The following is a 22,037-nucleotide window of genomic DNA, read 5'->3' on the forward strand; positions in this document are numbered from 1 at the left end:
CTAGAACCACATTTGAAGGTTTAAAGTTCAGTAACTCGACCCGTTTTCCCCCAAATCTGGGCTATAAACTATAAACAGATGGCGTCTCTTCAGTGATCTGCTCTGGAAACACTACTTTTATAAAATAACACAAAGAGCGTCGGAGACTTTTGGCTTTCAGCAGTAAATTGTGAGCATGTAGCGATATGTTTATGATCACAAAACACTTTATTAATTTGAGGGGAGCTTTTACAAAAAAATAAATAAATAAATAAAACAAAAATGTCCATTTCTTTCATGCAGTTACTGAATAATTTGCCTTACGATTTGGTCACAAAAATTCAGGTGGACAAAATATACCCAGAGAATAAGACAAACGTTCATAGTTGTGTCACATTTAAAAACCGCTATCAAAAACTATCAACACAGTCATGGTGAATGAACTGCACTACACTGTTTAATGAAGCCTGCAGGTGGTCAGTGGACTAATGGTCTCCATAACGCACTCGGAAATGCCCATCATGCATCACGATAATGACATATTTCAGCTTGTTTTGACCTCTGGAATTACGACTCCTTGGATAGTCAAGTTTAAAAGTCATTTTTTTATTTCTGTCAGTGTTCATATACAACACTTTGAGATGGATAGATACAGGAGCTTTCTTATCTAAGCATAACATCGGACTGCAGAGGTGGTGTAGCAACGCTAAGAGCACCGTCAGGAAACTGGGATCCCGTAAATCCATGAACATCTGCTACGTGCAGGTCGTACGGGTGAAACACAGCATGAGCCTATTCACGCCAGCTTCCTACAGTCCAGTTCGGCAGTCCCAGGAACAATACAGTGAGTAACTGATGTAGTTAAATAGCCTAGATACAGTAGATCATGATGATGATGATGATGATGATGAAGATGCACCTAACGTATATATAAAAATCTCTTTATCGTTGTTGTTGCGTGAGAGTAAAGAGAGTGTGCCTGAGAGAAAGAGAGTAATTAGATATTAGAAGCTCACTAAGGCTGTGTTTACGTCCACCGCACAATCAGGTTTCACACATTCAGGGCATGTTTGGGTTTTTAAGCTCGGAATGTATGTGATTCGAGCCTTAGAGCCGACTTAGAACCCAGTCTTCGAAAGCTTTAAAGGAATAGTTTGGAGGAAAACCAGATTTACCCAGTTTGCCCACTTAGGCCAGATGTAGTTCAACCAAGACAACCCAGATAACAAACTCTGATTCAAGCAATGTTGGGTTGATGTTTATATTCACTGATGTTTATATTCACTGATCAACATGCTTGAATAGCCAGTCATTCAATCACTGAATCAGTGGCCAATACGATGATTGAAATCGATACATATTTAACAGCGTTCAACATCATTCAAGTTTGCTCTCTTGGTGTTTGGTGTCTAAAATTTGCTTTTCGGGCTTGAGCGTATATACATATACCACGCAACACTGCAATACTTTTGGGAAAAAAACATGTCATTAAATGAGAAAAGCAGATTAAAGGTGTGGATTGCAGCTGGAAGGTTCTCCAGCCTCATGGTGACTTGCTGTTAGCAAACAAGTCAACGTGAACCTTCACCAGAAGGAGCTCATGAATGCACGTTTGCAGCAACGTCGCTTAAAATCGACAACACGTCGGATTAGTATTGTATTATATATCATATGGGACGGGCGATACAATCAGTCATCACGGTTTTCACCTAGAAAATATCAAGCTAATTATTTTTAGATCTCGCCCAAGCCAGGTCTGACCTCACCATTCCCTCTAGAATCAGAGTCACTCTGCGAGACTCCCAACATTTCATTGACCTGCTGTCGCTCCACTGCTGGTTAAATATGTAAGTATAAAGTTCTAAATGCTGATTGGCTACGTCACAAATAAAAGCCCCTGTAAATGTAAGGACAGAGTTTTCTTGAATGTTATGTCTACCTCGCGTCTCAGTGTTGCTCCTGAGGTGTAAACTTCTTTAGATAGAACAGTTTTCTAATTTGCAGTCAAATGTAATAAACTGACAATATATCATAATATTTCATATCACAATACTTTTAAATATGAAAAAACATAAAACCACATCATGGCTTAAATCTGGTGATAATATTGGATCGTCAGGCCTGTAACCATTCCCACTCCTATCTGCTTACTACTGTTTTTAGCATTGCGCTAACGTACTTTAGTCCATGTTTATAGGCAACAGTGAGTCATACAGCGTCAGAAACCTCACAATCAAGTCTAATAGAGATCACTGATCAAGCCCACATGCTCTGAGGCAAGCGTGCCATGGTTTAGGTCTAGGGTTGATTGGTTAATTCCATTATTTGTTCGCCTTGTAGGTCCAAAGACGCCTCAAACATGTCTTAGCTGATCGACTGCGCTCGTGGTAAAGGGGGTAAAACTGTTTAAATGAGGTTTAATTGGCATTTTGCTTAACTAGTCTTTTAAAGAGATCGGGGACGGGCGGCCCACTCCTCAAACCTTTGCCCTGCTTTGATTCCACGTGACAAATGAAAACCAGGTTTACGGTTATTCCAAAGAAAACAACATATAAAATGTTGCACAGTTAATTACAAAGAATAAACTTCGTTGGATTATATTATAGATATTCAAAGAATATTTTTCAGCAACAAACCCGCGAGTTGGTTCGGTTAGCGGAAGCCCTAGAAGTCTGAACGCTAGCGCTAAATGGCACTAAATCTGCCGTGTTAAAATGATATGGTATACACAGAAAACGAAACATTCATCCCTGACTCGTTTGCAGACGAAGCGAACGCAAAGCTTCGTCTCCCACCCGTATCGTCGGTTTTCACGTTCGCTGTCTAACACAAGGCTTTTATTTCATTAAACTCCGTTAACGTAACAGCGTAAAGTTCAAGTCCTGAACGTGGTCGGGTGGCTAACAGCATCATTGTTTTTCCCCTGCTGTTTCCCTGAGTCTTCGGAGAGAGAAGCCATGTGTCCAGCTCCTTTCTTGGGTGTGGCGTCTCCCGTTTCCTGTGTCCAGCCTGCGTCCGTCCCACAAATTGTAACAGCCTAAATCTAGTGCACAGAATCTTCCCCCACGTCAAACTATGGGCAGTGCACGCTGCATGGGTCTCTACTGTCCCATGAAAAACGAAGAAAATATCAGTAGAAATAAAACAAACACAGTTCCTTCATGGGAGAAGTTTTTTTTTTTCATGCCAAAGCATCGTCCTTGTCATTCTCAGGTTCTCCAGGGGGCTCCGTATGGTTACCGTGGCTTTGTAATGTGCGCTGCAGAGTGGTTCCATGAGGGGGCACCAGTCGAATCTCTCAGATCGAGACAGGGCAATTGATGACCTTGTCCTCCAGCATGACGCTGACCACCAGGAAGACGAAGTAGAGCATGAACATGAAGAAGCCCAGCAGCTTGCTCATCCTCCACTTGCACACGCCGATGGAGATGATGACGAAGAGGAGCATGAGGAAGAGCAGCACGATGGCGCAGAAGAGACCGTTACTGCTTACCGTCACCGGCTTCAGGTTGTGCGCAATGGAGTACAGGAGCCATGGAAACGGCAAACTGAGGACAAATAAACAGACAAGCCTGTTTAGTGTGAGAATGGCCAGAATATCGCTGCCGAAACAAAACCTCGTATCTCCAAAATGATAACGTGAATGAAATGAAACCCACTTTGCTTTCAATGTAAGAATTTTGTCCAAGTCATTTTAGTCGTTTCTTTTGGTCCATTCATCATGAAATTTACACACAGTGTAAAGAACAACAAGCATTTTCAAATTCTGCCAAAAACTGAAAAACAGAGAAATGGAGATACGAGGTTTTGTTCCGACAGTGGCGTTATGTAAAACTCCTGAAAGCTGCAGTGTAGAAGATTTATTGGAATCTATAGGCCAAAATGGAAGATAATATATAAAACGTGCTGGACGCACGTGCTGAGAGAAGTGAGATTTATTAGGGGCAAATCCAATATCAGGGTCTAGACAGTCCAGGGTCAAGGAGCCAACATGGAGATATCGGGGTACAGACATGACAAACAGAAACATAGACTAAACACAATTACAGAGGCTAGGAAGAATGTTTAAGTGACCCTTATTAGTCCCACAACAGAGAAATTTCACCTCTGCATTTAACCCATCATGCAGTGAAACACCACATACACTAGGGGGCAGTGAGCACACTTGCCCGGAGTGGTGGGCAGCCCAATCCGCAGCACCTGGGGAGCAGTTGGGGGTTAGGTGTCTTGCTCAAGGACACCTCAGTCATGTGCTGTCGGCTCTGGGGATCGAACTGGCAACCTTCCGGTCACAGGGCCAGTTCCCTAACCTCCAGCCCACGACTGTCCCCATGATGCTAAATATTGATGCTAAACAATACAATACCAACCAAGACCAAACACAAACTAGGACAAACACAGGGCTTAAATACAAGATACAAGTGGAAGTAAGCAAGGGCAGGGTCTGAAAACAAGGGGACAGGACCAGGAAGAACTCAGTGAAAACACAAGCACATGGACAGGACTAGAAGGTAAACACAAGCACATGGACAGGACTGGGAGGGGCCAATCGTGACATCATTCTTATAAAGAGAGCGGGTCCTCTTCCAACAGAGGCCGCCATGTTTCATCGCTATGTTTCTACAGTAGTCTAGAACGAACAAACCAAACACTGACCAAACCAAACACTGGCTCTAGAGGGTGACAGCTTGAGTTTGGTGGTGCTGTAGCACCGGTTGGACAACATAGAAAGAAGCAGAATCAACGGTTGCTGCTGGTGCTAGCTAGCCATTTTTTGTGAGAAGTTTGAGAGTTTCATTCTTGAAGCTTTATATGCACTTTTATATGTTTTTAAAGATAACATTATACAACAGTTCTGGCCACACAAGCTGATTCTAACCGTTTTTTTCTCAAACACTGTATCACTCACGACTTTGACAGCTGTAGACGCTCAAGCCACTGAATGTTTTTCCTTCTTACTTTGCTACAAACAGAGAATGAATATTTTAAGATCACATCTGACCGACAGTCGTCACCACTGAGCAGCTTTTCAGTCGGCAGCTGTGACAGAAGAACAGCTGAACAACCTGGAATCAGCCAGAAATGAACCCAACACCATTCGCCAAACTAAACGGGCTGTAAGAAGCTTTACAGACCGGCTGGAACAAAACAACATTAATACAGATCTGGAACAACTGACCAAACTGAGCTGAACCTGATATTGGCTCCGTTTTATGGCTCAGTCTGACTTGGTCTTGAAGATCAGACCACACAGCTGGCGACTGGTATTGGGTTCATTTCTGGCTGATTCCAGGTTGTTTAGCTGTTCTTCTGTCACAGCTGCCGACTGAAAAGCTGCTCAGTGGTGACGACAGTTTGGGAATTTAGTGTAAGGAGCTGGAGAACGAACTGCCGGCTGAGCAGCGAGTGGGCGGAGCTCATTACTCTGACGTAGCGACAAGCTGCTTGTTAAGGAGCTCTAATTAGGAGTTAGGAACTGAACATTAAAACATATTAAACGCATATAATAAACGCCACAACAGAAAGGATGACAGAGTGACAACTCAAGCTGTATCAGTAACATCAAATGATGACGACGTCGTACCCCACAGTGATGTCAAAGATGTTGGAGCCCACGGAGCTGGACACAGCCATGTCCCCCAGACCCTTTCTGGCCACGATGACGGAGGTGATGAGGTCAGGAATGGAGGTTCCAGCAGCAAGGATGGTCAGGCCCATGATTTCCTCTGTGATGCCTATAGTCTCTCCGACCTGCAGGGTAAACCACAACCAGGCGAAATTCCTTAAACAGGTGGAACAAACTGCTCACTTTAGCTAAGAATTCAGGAAAGACTTAACATTCAAATGCAGATTTACATACACTGACCAGCCATAACCTTAAAACCACCTCCTTATTTCTACAATCATTGTCCATTTTATCAGCTCCACTGACCCTGAAGGAGCACTTTGTAGTTCTACAATTACAGACTGTAGTTCTGTACTATTTGGATGGTGGGTCATTCCCAGCACTGCAGTAACATTGATGTGGTGGGGGTGGTGTGTTAGTGTGTGTTGTGCTGATCTGAGTGGATCAGACACAGCAGTGCTGCTGCAGTGTTTAAAAACCTCAGTGTCGCTGCTGGACTGAGAATAGTCCACCAACCAAAAATATCCAGCCAACAGCGTCCTGTGGGCAGCGTCCTGTGACCAGCGTCCTGTGACCACTGATGAAGGACTAGAGGACGACCAACACAAACTGTGCAGCAGCAGATGAGCTGTCGTCTCTGACTTTACATCTACAAGGTGGACTGACAAGGTAGGAGTGTCTAATAGAGTGGACAGTGAGTGGGCACAGTGTTTAAACTTCAGCAGCACTGCTGTGAGAAGTCAAACCTGTATTAACTGATGTAATCCAGGCTGAACCATCCTGTCTAAGGAGGCGTTCAGATTTGACAGGTTTGGTTTGATGCAAATGAACCCTGGTGTGATTGCTCTGTTAGTGCTAGTGAGATGTTGCCATCTAAACGCTGGTGGGCAGCAAATAAGCCCCTGAGCAGATTCAAAACAAAGTCTGCTTCAGTCCATTTGAAGTGTGAATGCAATACAGACCTATGTATGTATTAATGTGCCAAAGTTTTTAGTTCTGTAAAAGCAGTGAGCCACTTGGCTGGTTGTAACCATAGTAACGCAGGGAGTCTTGTGGCTTATTGCTGTAATATTGCAAATGAGTGATTAAGTGACCCTTATTATTCCCACAAAGGGGAAATTTCACTTCCACGTTTAACCCAGTGACACACACACTAGGGGGCAGGGAGAACACTTGTCCGGCAGCCCTATCCACAGCGCCCAGGGAGCAGTTGGGGGTTAGGTGTCTTGCTCAAGGGCACCTCAGTCACGTATTGTCGGCTCAGGTTATCAAACCAGCGACCTTCCGGTCACAAGGCTGGTTCCTTCAGCTCCAGCCCACGACTGACCCACGACATAAGACATTAATAAAACCAGCGAGCCCAGACAGAACCGAGAACAGCACGATTTATAAAGTCCGGTAAACGTTATCAAAGTTATTATACATCATAAAAGCTGTTTTAAAATCAGTTTTACTCTTAGGACTTTTGTTTGCATCTTTTGGTTTGTTGTACATCAATGTGAATGTTAAGTGAACCAAAACTGAAAAGTAACAATGCATGACTTTCTGCTTTGGTCTGAACCGAGAGAAGCCAAATATACATATATGGGTGATTCTACAGAAACGTCCTCTCTCTCTCTAGCTCTCCGTAGGTGTCACTGGTGTTATCAGTCCTCTTCAGTGTTACACATAATGAAAGTAACACCAGAGACATTTGAAATGAAAAATGCCTTTTACAGAATACCTGCCGCAGAGCATCAAACCACATCATCAATCCTGTAAAATCCACTAAGATATGTTATTTAATCCATTTGTTTTCTATTTTTTCACAATTACCTCAGAATAAAGTCGGTCACACCAGTGACGTCAGCTAAAAGCTTCATATGAAATCAGGAGCTAAATGAGAAAATCTCTGAGAGCTGAAAGACACAGTGAACTCACCATGTGATTTTCTTCATAGATCCTCAGAAAACAGGTAAAAAGAAGCCGAGTGACGTCATCGACGTGACTTTTATTTCAAAATAAGAGGTTTTTGTTACGCAGTAACACCAGTGACACGACTCCTGGGGATTTATTTTGTTTCCTTTATGTCATATACGTCATAGATTGTATAGTCATGTATAGATTATTGTAGTTAAAATTGCAGAAAAAACATGTTTTCTCTTCAAAATATGGCCTCAGCCTTCACACACGACTGTGGGGACGAGCTCTTCTGTGGTGCTTGGAATGCTATATATTCTATATTGCTGAATTGAGGTGTAATTCTTAAAAATGCATTATTTTCATATATGAATAAATTGTAACACAAACATGTTTTTTTCAACTAATATATGTGTACATGCTGGGGACACATAAATGGACGTTTCTGTGGAGTGACCCATAAACACGCCCTGGAGGCACTTTCAGCTGTTTTAGACTGGAGTATGACTGTGATGCCAGTCACTTAGGATCTGATAGTTGCTATTGGTTTAGTTGATGTTTCTCAAGCGAGCTTTGCCCCGTTAGTCCCTCAGCCCTGTTACGTGAGCCCTGGTGTTTTAAAAGTAGCCGGCGTGTCACGGCCTTAAGCGCGACTGGACCTGCAGCAGGAACAGAAAAGAACGGATAATTGGCTTTGGGATTTGGCTGCTTTTATTGTTCTGCTCAGAGCCGCACCACGGCCCGAAGAGACTCCGGCCTTCACCTGCAGCTACCTCCACCAATGCATAACACCTTCTCTCCCTCTCTCTCTCTCTCTCTCTCTCTCTCCTGCTATCAGTCTGTCATTATCTCTCTCTTTCTTCACCTCGTCAAATCAAAGCTACTGTCATCCCCCAGCATGAGATTCCTGTGTGGAGCGTGAAGTCTGACTGTTCTGAAAGGAATGAAAGGATATTAAGGGCATTAATAATGAGCTTGTGCTGCAGTTACGACTTCGACTCTTCCGAGAAGGCTTGAACATTGTGGTGAGGATTTGATTGCGCATGAGTGAGATCACACGCTGACGTTGAATGATCAGTTCTAGATCATCGGGACGGAATGGTACGGGATGGAGCTCCATCACTGCAGGGATCGCAGTTCCACTGCTCCACAGCCCAATGCTGGGGGGCTTTATACCCCTCTAGCCCACACTTAGCAATGGGCATTTTGACTTTAGGCCAATGAATTGCTGCTCCAGAACGTCCAGTTCTATTGGTCAACAGTTTTCTAGAAAAATACCTAGGGCTCATAGGGCTCATTGCTAGTGTTCAGTTCTTTGTTTAGCATTATTAGTATTTTCTCACAGCTTCTGCTGGTCATTTAAGCTAAAAGAGCACAAATGCCCAAGAATACATGGTAGAACTTTAACTTATTAGATGATGAAAAATGCTCACCATAAATGTGGAGGCAGGTTTGATGAATCATCTCAGATGTTTAGGTATTGCCGTATTTATCTAGGTATCACGAGGCTCTGGTGAGGGTGAGGCTAAAACTGGGAGGTTGGAGCCTTTAACCTGTTTGTTGCAGTGTCTTAGCAACTCCTAGCTATTGAATGACTGAGTCAGTAAGGCAGTAAGGCTGACCTCAACACAACTATGGTTGAGCTCAAATGAGGAAGTGACTCATAACAGCTGTACTTCAACAAAAAGGCACTGATCACGGATTCTATGCTAGCAACACAGTGTGTGCTGCGGCTGGGCTTCAGCCTGACTATGATCGCACTGTTTCCACCTACTGGACGTAGTTTGAACTGCGGTAACTGACGTTCTTAAAGTATCTGTTTCTAGAGGTTATTTTGTGAATGCCCATGTAAAGAGATTCCAACAAATATTCAACAACAAGTAAAGTGCTGGATACTTACTGGATAATTTTGGACTTTTAGTGTATGCTTTTCTGTATAACCATCAATGCATATGATTATTTGGCTGCAGTGAAGCATGTCTGACTGCACTTGCTCCAGTCTTTTTAGAACAAAGGAACTTTGTATACGGTCACTTGCATAATTATTGGCACCCTTGGTGAAGATGGACTGTCTTTTAAGATCTTTGAAATTACCCGGTTTGAAAATAAAGATTGTTCGCAATCAGATCCTACTCACTTCTCTTCTTTGGCGTTACAAAGAAATACAACTAGACATTATTCATAGAGAACCTTCTGGGAAAAAAAAACTTTCCAAAAAAGTTGATGTGTCTACGAACAAAAAGCACTGTTTTATTCCTGTAGCTGCTGTTATAATTGGCCCTTCAATGAGTGTTTCTCATTGATTTTTTTCTTTCTCCTCCTGATGATGCTCTCCTGGGCTACGAATGGAGACACTAAGAGACCAAGATTTTTGCCAGTCAGATTGAACACATTCTGATTACAGATTAAGACTGAGGTGTTTACATCTCACTCCACTCAACAATCTGATGGAAAATCTCCATTTACATGCCCCAGAGTCGCCACAGAACCACAAGTCCAAAGGGGTGGAGCCGGACCTGATCCAACTCCACCCATGTCTTCTTTTCATTCGCCTAAAATCATCGCATTTCTATCGGTCTTTAAACTAGTATGTGTCGTTTACGTTTTCCGTCTAGGACTTATTTCATTGGTCTAACCTGTCGCATTTTTATCTGTGGGAAACCCGCAGGTGTTGCTGGTGTTTTTGTTTTCTTGATGTTGTTCCGTCGTGAATGCCACAACCCAGCCTCTAGAACTGCTCACGATTCATGACGTTCACACTCGTTTGTCAAAACTCGAAAAGTCCGGTCAGAAGGCCTACATCTCAAGTGTACTTATGATAGACGAGTTCTAGTTGAAAACATTTTTAGACACTAGAATGCACATATGACAGGTCAAAATAAGGCACGTAAGTGTGTTTTTAGCAACTAAATCCTGGAATTTCATAATAAAAAACATTTAATAAAATAAAACATTTTAATATATAAACATTTACATTTAAAAGGATTTGGTATTCCTGCCACACATTTCCATAAATCTAATAAAAATGACAAAAAAAATCATATTAAATGTTATATAGCCTGATAAGCCACTTTATTAGGTCATTCCACCTACTTCTACACTCATTGTCCATTTTATCAGCTCCACTCTAGTTCAGACCAATTAAAACATGACATGGGAGGAGTTGGACTTTTGGTTCTGCAGTGATGACAATCTCTTGTGCTACAAGTAATCCGGTCCAAAATGCGTGGAATACTACTTAGTGTAATACGTTACCATGACAGTGAATATCATGTGAGTCCAGTCAGAGTGAGATGAGCAGCAGTGAGCAGTGCTTGTGTTTTTATTACTTTAAAATGACGTCAGACTCAGGAAAACGTCCTTCACATGCCCTTATTAAAGAAGGCTGAGAGGAAGACGTCGTGTTCTGAGATGCATAAGCTGGACGTCTGTTCCACCGCCGTCTTTTAACGATCAGATTATAAACTTTGTCTCCTCTGCAGATCCAGTTTCTGTTCTGCCGTGTTGAACGATATAAACTTTTACTATGATGTGACGCACATGCAGAACAAACTTAAACTTTCCGATAGGGAATGTAATCAGATACAGGCATTTAAATGGATTTTATTCTTCTATTCAACTGAAAATTTACAGGATTACCCACCTCTTTCATTCGGATAGGAATTGTATTCCGAATGGCCTCAATCAGACTAGACTATTCCAATTGAGCTCTTAGTTGGATTGTTAACAGATGGCTACTGATAAGGAGTGGCCAGAAATCTTTTTTTTTCCAAAGCAAGCAAGGAAATGTGTAACTGGATGGGACTAAAATGATCAGAGCAACGTTGAGTTTGGTGATGAACAGTAATTAGGCCTGTCGTTCCACAGATGTGGAATTAAAATCACCCGTAAAAGAGGAAAACACTCCAGGACCCCATGTTAATTTGATCCCAATAGTCTGGATAGTATGCCACAACTTTGGCGACTGTATCAGTTGCATTCGGATTGACTATTCACATTTCGTCTGCGATTAAGACCACCAGAACCTCTTCTGAGAGGCAGAACACCACTCACCTGGTGAGCCCACCAAACCATCAGGTAGGAGAAGGCAGCAATCCAGGAGATCGAGCCCAGAAACGTGACAGGGAAAAACCTCTTTGAAGTCTGTGTGAAAGAAAGAAGATATGAATGAATGAATGAACACAAACAGCCTGTAAACTATCCTCACTGAAAGATCTACACTCTTAAAAAGCTCCTTTTAAGGTTCTTTAATACAGGGGTTGATTCTACCTAGAACCATGAGTCCTGTACAGAACCATCCGCATGCTTAAATGGTTCTTTGTGTGGCGACATGGTTTTTCAGATTGATGGAGAATGTGTTATAGATGGTTCTATATAGAACCTTTCTGAAAAGAGTTCTATATAGCACCAAAAAGGGTTCTAGTATTGTCCCAAGGGTGAAATTGTAACAACATTAAACCCTTTTTGGTACTATACAGAATCCTTTTCAAGAAGAACAATATACAGCACATTCTCCATCAGTCTGAAGAACCACCTCTCGATGCAAAGAACCCTTTAACCATGCAAAGTGCTCTAGATTCTCTATAGAACCATTTTATTTACTAAAGAACCATTGAGGAGCCATCTGTTTAAAATGTGTATTGCTGATATAAAGCTTGTTACAATAGAAGAACCCGATTTGGTACTTTCCATTTTCAATTATACAGGTCAACAAAAAAAGAGACCCATTATATCTGTATAGAACATATATAGCACATTCTCTATCAATCTGAAGAACCACCTCTCAATGCAAAAAACACTTTAATCATGCAAAGGGTTCTTTGAGTGTTCTAGGTTCTACACTGAACCATTTTCTGTACTAAAGACCCCTTGAAGAACCATCTGTTTTAAGCATGTATTGTTTTAATGTAAAGCTTATTACAATAGAATCCAAGTCACCAAAATGAGACCCATTATATCTATATAGAACCATCATATCTATATAAGAACCATATTCGAAAAGGTTCTGTACAGAACGACATGCAGTACATTTTCCATCAGTCTGAAGAATCATTTCTCCATGCAATGAAACCATTTTCACCAAGCAAGAAATGGTTCTACACAGAACTCATGATTCTAAATAAAACCATTCCCTTTACTGAAGAACCCTTGAAGAACCATCTTTTGTAAGAGTGCAGTTTACCTAGTTTCCCTCCTGCCTTAACCCATATTTATTCAATCAGCCAAGACATGTTTGGTGTCTGAAGTTTGCTTCTTTGTGGTGGTGGAAGAGCTACTTTGGCTTCCTCTAAGAGCCTTTCAGTAGATGTTTTTAGAGATATTTGATTGGGAAGAACCTTTTTTTAAAGTTTTAAGATGCTTCCGAATCAGTAGATCCAGTCTTAGGGCTGGAGTGGTTGCAGGTTTTCATTCCAAATGAGGAGGAACACAACAGTTGATGAGTCTTCAAACGACTGGTCAGATGAGCTCCTGCTCCTCCAGCCACACTGGACCTTTGTGTATAAGACTGAACACCCCTGCTCCACATAATGTAAAGGTTCTAGGAGGAACTCTTGGACTGGTGTAGAAGAGCGACCTCCAACCCTAGTCCTGGAGATCTACCTTCCTGCAGAGTTTATAGTTCCAACCAGTTTACCACACCTGCTCCAGCTGGAGACCACGGGTGTGGAACCTTTACCTTACGTGAAGGTTCTTGAGTCTTGAACAGATTCTTCACCCTCGAAACATGGTTCATGTTCTTGTTCACCTTGTTTCAAGACTAAGGCTAAATCATCGTCATCATCATTATTTCAATACCTAAGTACTAAGACTTAGCATCAGTGAGCCAATAGACATGCTTGCTCCAGATTCCTGGCTACTTTTCTTGGCATTAACCTACTTCTATGACTTTTTTTTCTTCAAATATTGTTCATTTTTTCTCGAAATAGTATGATTTTTCTCGAAATGTCTTACTGTACAACTGTTTTTATCAAAATATGAAATTTTTCTCAATATATTTAGACATTTTTCTCTAAAAAATATAACTTTTTTCTCTAAATAGTATGATTTTTTTTCTTGAAATATCCATCCATCCATCCATCCATTTTCTAAGCCGTTTCTCCGTCACTGTCGCGGGGGTGTGCTGGAGCCTATCCCAGCAGTCTTCGGGCGGAAGGCAGTATACACCCTGGACAGGTCGCCAGTCCATCACAGGGCAGACAGTCACTCACACCCAGGGGCAATTTAGCACATCCAATTGGCCTGACTGCATGTCTTTGGACTGTGGGAGGAAACCGGAGAACCCGGAGGAAACCCACGCAGACACGGGGAGAACATGCAAACTCCACACAGAGGACCCCGGTCGCCCAGCCGGGGAATCGAACCCAGGCCCTCCTTGCTGTGAGGCGACAGCGCTACCCACCACGCCACCGTGCCGCCCTTCTTGAAATATCATACCATAAAATTTTTTCTCAGAGTATTATGACTTTATTCTCAAAGTCTACTATTTTCATTTTTAATAACAGTGGCCCTAAAACGCCATCGCATGTTAAGAAGCTATGTGAGTCAGATGGCTCCTCAGGCGTTACGAGAGGAAACAGAAGTGCTACTAGGTTAATGCTATGTCCATTTATTTTAGCTGCCTTCAGAACAAAGTGGACTATTTTAGATGAAGTTGACTACACAGCGGGAGGTGATCAAGGGTCTGCTGGGTTTACATTTCCATTTGAAACGTGACTGAAACACCCCTGACTCAGCTCAGTGGTTTGCTCTGTTTGTATGCGGTGGTCTATATGTGCTAATGTGTAGCTCATTAGTGTAATGCTTATGAGAGGAACAATGTATATCCACTTTATTTCTGTAATATACAGGAAGATATCAAAATAGTATAGTATTGTAGTCACAGTGGGTAGCACTGTCACCTCACAGCAAGAAGGGCCTGGGTTCGATTCCCCAGCCGGGTAACCAGGGTCCTTTCTGTGGGAATCCTCTGGGTACTTGAAATTGCCCCTAAGTTTAGATGTATTTGTCTGCCCTGTGATGGACTGGTGACCTGTCCAGGTTTGTTATCTGGGACAGGCTCTAGCACCCGCTGATCCAGGAGGATCAGCGGCTTAGATAATGTGTGTATTTGTATCACTATTGGAAATAATTCAAAGATGAGTCTGGTACCTCTCTGCGGACGTCGGGCAGCGTGAGCCACAGTGGAAACACAATGGGGAAGATGAAGAGGTACGTTGCTTGTTTCCGGTGTGTGTTCGGCCACGCCAGGCTGAGAGGCTGATCTTCATCTTCCTCCTCTTTCTCAGCCTGTGTTAGGAAGTCAAAATAAGTTAAAATCTCACATGCAAATCAACAGGATCATATTCTGCTGATCGTATGTTAATTATGAAGTTGTGCCTGTGTTCATTTGCACAGAGGTTCTCAGAAGAAGCCGTTAAACTGACTCCCAGCCACTGTTGATGAGTAGCACCTGTCTTAGTAAATCTGCCCCATGTCTTCACAGGTGCTTATATCGTTCTTGGAAGGTGAGCTTCTGCTAATGATGGCAGAAATAAAAGACCATAGCCTATGTTTTGGGATTTTTGGGGTATTTTGATAGGTGACATTCCATATAAGGCAGATTGAAGGTCTTTCTTCTGGCTCTAGCTTTTTCTATTCGAGTGCTGTTTAATAATGTTCTCCATCTAAACTTCAGGAAGCTCTCTCAGCTTCACTATGATTGCTACTTGTAAAATCTTCCCAGGCAATGATGTTTTTACAGTGACACCAGGTGCAATCTGCACGAGAATATTTGTGTTTTTTCGTGGCACTAGTAAGTAGACCTTGATTTGGTTTCATTTTTAACTGCTACATATAGTGGGGTCCGAAAATCTAATTGAACACAAACCTTTTCATTGCAAATGATATTAAAAGCATGGAAATTTGACCGAAAAGTGGAAATTTAGAAATTTGAACATGAATTTCAGAATTTTTTATAGTATGTGTTATCTCCCCATTTTAATGACACCCAAGCTACACTCTAAAAACAGATCAAATCCACCTAAGAGTTGACTGAACACGAGCTTAAATGGAAGGAAGACTTTTTCCTCAAACGGCCGCAACATGGGAATATCACAGATTCGCTTCAGTTTGAATTGTGACCTAGAAATAGTGCAGAATTTTGCACTTTTTTCCTTATTTTAATTTTTTTTTCAAAATTTCAATTTTTTTTGTTTATTTCTAGGTTTGAAATGAAAAAAAAAAAATACAGGTTTTCAATGCCGAATCTGCTGTATAGATTAATATAGTGTCCGAATACTTTTTTCACTATCAATTTCATTTTTAAAACCTTTCATCTTTATTTATGCTTATGAATACTTTCTTTGTTGGTCACATTTATTGGTATAGAGTCAATAGATATTGTGTATTGAAATCTGAATTGGAAGTGTCTGAAAACCTGTTGACCGGTTAAATGAGGCATGTTTATGACTATGATTGCTCTGATCTCAGTGTTTTTGATGCTTTTTGATCCTTTTAATGATGATGATGATAAAGAACTCACCTCTTGCCCTACGCTGCCATTCATGGGCGGAGTCACTTCCACCTCCACATTGGAGCTGTTGGGCAGGTTCTTATCTACTACGGGACCAAAAACAACAGAAAACATGGAGAGATCAGATTTGCTTCACTGACCAAGTATGCAAGGGTTCTTCAGTAAAGGCTGGTTCTATGCAGTCCTATGAGCTCTATTTCGGACATCTTCATGCTTAAATGGTTCTTAACGTGGTGAAATGATTTTGTATACGTGTTGTATATTCTTCTATATAGAACCAGTTTGAAAATGGTTCTTTATAGAACCAAAAAGGGTTCTGCTATTGCGATGATGTCAGGTTTGTGACAATAGAAGAATCCTTTTTGCATCCTGCTGCATAGAACCGTATACAATACATTCTTGTAAGGAACCATTTCACCACTCAAAGAACTATTTAAGCATGAAATAGTTTTATATGGAATTCGTGCTTCTAAATAGGACCATTCCTTTGACTAGAGAACCCTTGAAGAACGTCAGGGGTATGCTTAAATGGTTTCATAGAAGAACCACTGTTGGTTCCCTAAAGAACCATCCTTGGTATGTGAGATCATGAAGAAGTTTGAAAGACCTTTAACACAGATTTAAAGAACCTACGTTCTATACCAGTTAAAGAACCAAATGTCCCAGCCAAGAACCATTTAGGCACATGTAGCCAGGTTTTCTTGGTTACGCTGGTGCTTGTGTAAGTATAAGAGAGTGCAAAGTGCATGATACAAAGAGTAAACAAATAAATACACAAACAAATATAAATAACAGATTCATATGTGCAAATTCCCAGCATGTAAAGTACAGGGTGTTTTATACAGGTAGGATATGGCTGAATTGGTGCAAAGGGGCAAAATATGTATTTCGGGAATAAATGGAATGGAAAACGTTGTACACAGTTGTTTAAAAGTGATGCAACACTTGAGTTTCTATGTTGTGATGAAGTCACAATTCTATTATACGGCCTGAACTGAACTCACCCAAACCATTGACGTCATCTTGACCCTTTTTTCTTGCGATCTTGTGCAGAATAGAAGCTTTCTCCTTGAACTTCCCTGAAACACAAACATAACAACAGTGTCTGTGGGTGTATTACCCTGTATGGGTATACGGCAACGTTCAAAAGCCTGGAACCGGTCAGTGTTGCGTGACCAACCTCAGCTATGTGACAAATTAAGCTGTAATTTCAGCTGTAGTCTACATACTTAGCCACATTGTCTTAACAAGTTTTAAGTTTTAAATTCAACCTCATTTTTAACCTACATTTAACCTAATAACATCGGCCTGTGAAACTAAAGCAACCCAACATCCACATGTGCTGTACAACACAACCACAACTAACTGGCAGTCTGGCACAATATGTTCAGCACTCAAGGCTCAGGCCAAAAAACGTGGACATTCTGGCCTTCTTGGACACAAAAACCGGACCTGGATCTTTTATTTATAGAAAATAAACAGAATTTAAATCAGAATATTGTTCAGGGAGAGTTATAGCTTCAGACTACACCTTTTCAGTCAGTACAGTTTTTGTATCAATTATAATGTCCATTCATTTTATACCTATCATTTTTGTGATAGCTATGATTTTTTTCCCCCTCTTTTATTTTTATGGGTGTAAACGCCTTGCTAAGCTGAAATAAACGTATTAATTACAAATAATTACAAAATCACAACTATAAATTTCCCCCAAATCGCTTAGCTCTAGCTCAGGCACGTTCACAAGCAAGTGCTTTTGTATTTTTTGCTCAAGTACAGAAGCTTTGCACTTTGTACGCAGTGGCGCAAAAAGGGGGTATGCAGCGTATGCGGCGCATATGGGCGCTGCACTAGAGGGGCTTATTTCTAGTCTGCATTTTCTGTAAGAGCTGCTTGTTCAAGTCTAATACACATCAATAAACAGCACAGCACTAATCAGGCGCCCATCCACTCCGTCCCCACCCTCCTGTCATTTGCTCCCAAACACAGGCGCTTGAGAACGCGCCCCATAGGGAACGGAAGAGGGAGAGAGAAAAAGATGTAGGGATGAAGAAAAGCTTCTCAAAGTGGTTGAAAGACAGCAGGTTGGTCAGTTTATTCGCTTTATTCACCTACGTCACCTTTGTCTACCAAAACGAGACTGTAGGGTACGAAAGTAGCGTTGGACCACTGGGTTCTAGCAAAGCTGCCTCACTGCTGCGTTCCCAAACGCACTTATTCAAAATAAAGGAATCTAATAAGAGGTCAAACGTTCCATAGTTTCCCCAAAGATCCCGCACTTCACCGGGAATAGATTCACACAATCAGAAGAGGTCGCCTCTTCAGTTTAAGATGTATGTTACTGTGCTAGCTAAGGCTAGCCATATTAATATTACCCAGCCAGCCAGATGAATGATAGCAGTGAGGCAGCAAGCTAACGTTAAAGCTAAACTTGGTTCTCCAGCTACGACCTGATTAACCCTGAACTGGTTATTTTCTCGGTTTAACTTCAAAACGAGTGACATTAGTCGAGCCACAGCTCTTTATAGTAGCCTGTTTAGCTAGCTAACCTAGCTAGTCAACATTCTAGTTAATATGCTAACCGTGGTAGCCTGGTCTAAAGCTCAGCTCGCTGGTGGCACTAAATCAGCTTAAACTCTTAGTTTCTAGCCACATTCAGACACATTCAGCCTGTAACTGTTTTAGTTGAGTTTTCCTTTACATTTTTATTTATTTTGTCCTTTTATTTATTTAATTTTCTGTTTTACCTTTTTATTTATTTTATTTCTTCCTTTTATTTATTCTGTCTTCTGTTTTACTGTTTATTTTATTTCCATAATTTACTTTTTTATATAAACTTGGTGTTTTAACCCTCTTTCTTTGTGCTTATATTTTATTATTCTAATTATTAATCTCTATTTTATTGCGTTACATTTTAGCCTGTCCACTTATCAGTTTATTCTGAATTATTTTATTTCTTCTTAATTAAATCCTCATTGCTTGTTTTTTGCTCTTACCATTTAATTTGTATTCTGTTTATAAAGTTCCTTATTTTAGCTTGCCTGCTTAAATATTTGATTTTAATTTTAATTTTTTTCAGTCACTTTAAGTTGAGGGGGGGGGGGGGGGGGGGTTGCGCCGATAATATGTTTGCATCCACCTCAGAAAGTATGTAGTTGCACCCCTGTTTGTACGCTACCCCTGGGTGTAAGGGTGGGCGAAATTGCAAAAACAATATTATCATGATACTTCAAAATATTTTCACGATACACGATATGATTACGATATTTCGTTTTTTTGAGATTTAATAAGTTGGAACAGACAAAATAGAGCACATACTGTATAAAAACACAAACAAAAATAATAATAACAATAATAATAATGATCACAATGACAACGATTCAAAATGTATTCAATATTTTACAAACTGCATTGCATTAAGTCTAATTAAAAAAACCTAATTATGTTCATTTTGAAATGAAAAATAGTTTCTTTTAGTACTAACGATGTCCACGATATGCTCAGACATAATTTATCACAATAATGATATAATATCACCATATTGCCCACGTCTACATGGTTGTAACCATATACTTTTTCAGGCTTGCTGAGATTTTTTTAATTCTGGGGTGAAGATTTGATTTAGTTCTCAACATGCCAGATGTTATTGAAGCCTTTAATATGTTAAAAGTACATTATTTGAAACAAAAGATGCGCTAAACCTTACAGTGTCCCAATCGAATGCTCTGTCCAATACCTAAAATGTTAGCCTCAAGTTAAAACACTAGCCACTAGCTAACATGCCAAGCACTTCACAAAGACATAATATGATACGATACAATAAACTGCAACTACAATTCGATACAAGATGTCTTATAGTTACATCCCTACTTGGAACACAATGAAAATTAGCCCGATCTCATTTAAGACTTTGATGTTTTTGCGTAGTCATTAGATCTCCAATAGAGATGTTTCAACTTAGCGCCTGCCATCAAACAAAATAAACCCTGAAGGTCACAACCCCTAGAATTTATAAGCTCTTCAGGAAGACGGTGTCCACCAAAGATGGTAAAGGAGGGACCTTCGGAAGAGACAGAGTAGCCTTACATTCCCATACAGTGTTGTGTTTGAGGGTCTTACCTTCACTGAGTGGATCCAGTGTGTGGATCATCAGCTGGAAGATGCTGTTTCTCATCAGCGAATTGTGCAAAGAGGCGGAGCTTCCTCCTCTCTGGAGGCGGGGCTTGGCCTATAGGAGAGCCAATGAGAAGGAACGTTTAACTACTTGTTTCTGTACCCTTCAAAGGTTCTTTAGTAAACACTGCAGTTCAATATACAACCATGAACACCCAAAGAACCACTAGCATGGTGAAGTGGTTTTTCAGATTGACGCAGGACGTGTTGTACATGGCTTTATATAGAACCTTTTTAAAAATGGTTCTATATAACACCAAAAGGGTTCTTGACATGGTAGCAATAGCAGAACCGCTTTAAGTGCTGTATAGAACAAAAATTCTCTGTCAATCTGAAGAACCATTTCACAATGCAGAGAACCCTTTAAGCATGTAAATGGTATTCGTACGCCATACACTCTTAAAACAAGTGGTCCTTCCAGGGTCCTTTAGTAAAGAAATTGGTTCCATATAGAACCATGAACACTCAAAAAACCTTTTGCATGCTTAATGGTGCTTTGCATTGTGAAAGGGTTCTTCAGATTGATGGAGAATGTGTTGTAGTTTTTGAAAAGGGTTTTATTTAGCACCAAAGAAAGGGTTCCACTGTTGTTACAAGCCAACGAAGCCCTTTTTTGGTACCATACACAACCACTTTTGCTAAGAGTGTATAATGTAGTAGAACGATATGCAAAATGAGGACATAAATACACACATATATGGAGATTTATGGGTCATGAAAAAAGTAAAAGTTCATACCGAGAGTTTGTTTTCATCGTCTGGAGCAGTGCTGACCTTCAGAGAGACAAAGAGGACATTATTCAGTGAGATTACGACTCAAATCACAATCACAGACCTCAAAGACACTCTTTAAGGCAGGTTCTAGATATAAACGGGTAAGTGTGTAGTGCAAACTCCACAGTACTGTGTAATTATTTTGGTATGAAGCAGCATGATGTAAAAAGATTGTGGATGAATAAGGTACAGAGTCATATACCGGATGCACCTGTTTTCTAGCTATAGACTAAACTGAATCTGGGCTGTAACGTAAGGCAGTGATTCTTACTGTGATTCTACGGGTTTTTACTGTTTATTTCAGAAAACTGTCTGCATTTTTTGACGTCATGTTACAGCACATCTTGGAGGTGTTTCAGATTTACTGTCCTGCTTAAACATGTGATGATACAGTGCTATTTGGTATGTATTTGTATTTACCACCTTGTTACTACAAATCATTATGAGGTACTTTACTTTGTCCTTAATCAGTTTAATAGCTATAACCTATTAATCATTTTGGTTGGTCTAGCATAGTGGGTAATAGCACTGTTTTTCAAGTGGTGTGGGGTTCGATGCCCCGCTCAGGCAGGTACACCAGATTATATCATTAAGAGGACTTGGGCAAGACTCTTAATGCTACATTAACAGTTTTGGATTAGAGTCTCTGCCAAATGCATAAATGTAAGTTTCAGTGTAATTTATTTAGACTGTTTTGGTACTTACCATCATTTTACCCAAAATAAGTGCACAGAATTTTTTCTTTAATTGCACCCTACACTTATTCAGTACACATAGTTAGAACCTGTAATTTGGTTAAACTGTATCAGAACCTTGCATCATGCTAGCCAAAATAGTCATGTAATACTTTGGAGTCTGTCCCTCATACATACCTGGTTAATACCTAGAACTTAATCAATTGTAAGAGTAAGTGTTATAAGGCCTGCACAATATGGACAGAATTCTATACTGCGATCATTTTGCTAGATTTTGCAATTGCGATACACCTCACAATATATTAAAAGCACATTGTGCAACATGGTTAATGACTGGCCTGCACTATTTTGACCACATTTCTTATAGTTTTGGACCATGG

The 22,037-nt window shown here is 40.7% G+C and overlaps 1 protein-coding gene across 3 annotated transcripts in view; it reads right to left on the minus strand.

The window, feature by feature from the left end:
* Positions 1-564: 564 nt before the first annotated feature.
* Positions 565-22,037, minus strand: part of slc24a2 (solute carrier family 24 member 2) — a 44,970-nt gene continuing 23,497 nt past the window's right edge. For 2 of the 3 annotated variants that reach the window (XM_017720796.2, XM_017720794.2), the window contains 8 exons: positions 20,927-20,962; positions 20,136-20,244; positions 17,021-17,095; positions 16,026-16,102; positions 14,654-14,791; positions 11,558-11,647; positions 5,564-5,730; positions 565-3,527 (listed from right to left, as the gene is read on the minus strand). In XM_017720796.2, coding sequence (XP_017576285.1) covers positions 3,278-3,527; positions 5,564-5,730; positions 11,558-11,647; positions 14,654-14,791; positions 16,026-16,102; positions 17,021-17,095; positions 20,136-20,244; positions 20,927-20,962 — 942 coding nt within the window. In that variant the 3' untranslated portion in view covers positions 565-3,277. The remainder of the gene's footprint in view (positions 3,528-5,563; positions 5,731-11,557; positions 11,648-14,653; positions 14,792-16,025; positions 16,103-17,020; positions 17,096-20,135; positions 20,245-20,926; positions 20,963-22,037) is intronic. The other variant, XM_017720795.2, reaches the window with a different exon arrangement.

Source organism: Pygocentrus nattereri, chromosome 22 (assembly GCF_015220715.1).
Source record: "Pygocentrus nattereri isolate fPygNat1 chromosome 22, fPygNat1.pri, whole genome shotgun sequence".
NCBI classification, from domain to species: domain Eukaryota; kingdom Metazoa; phylum Chordata; class Actinopteri; order Characiformes; family Serrasalmidae; genus Pygocentrus; species Pygocentrus nattereri.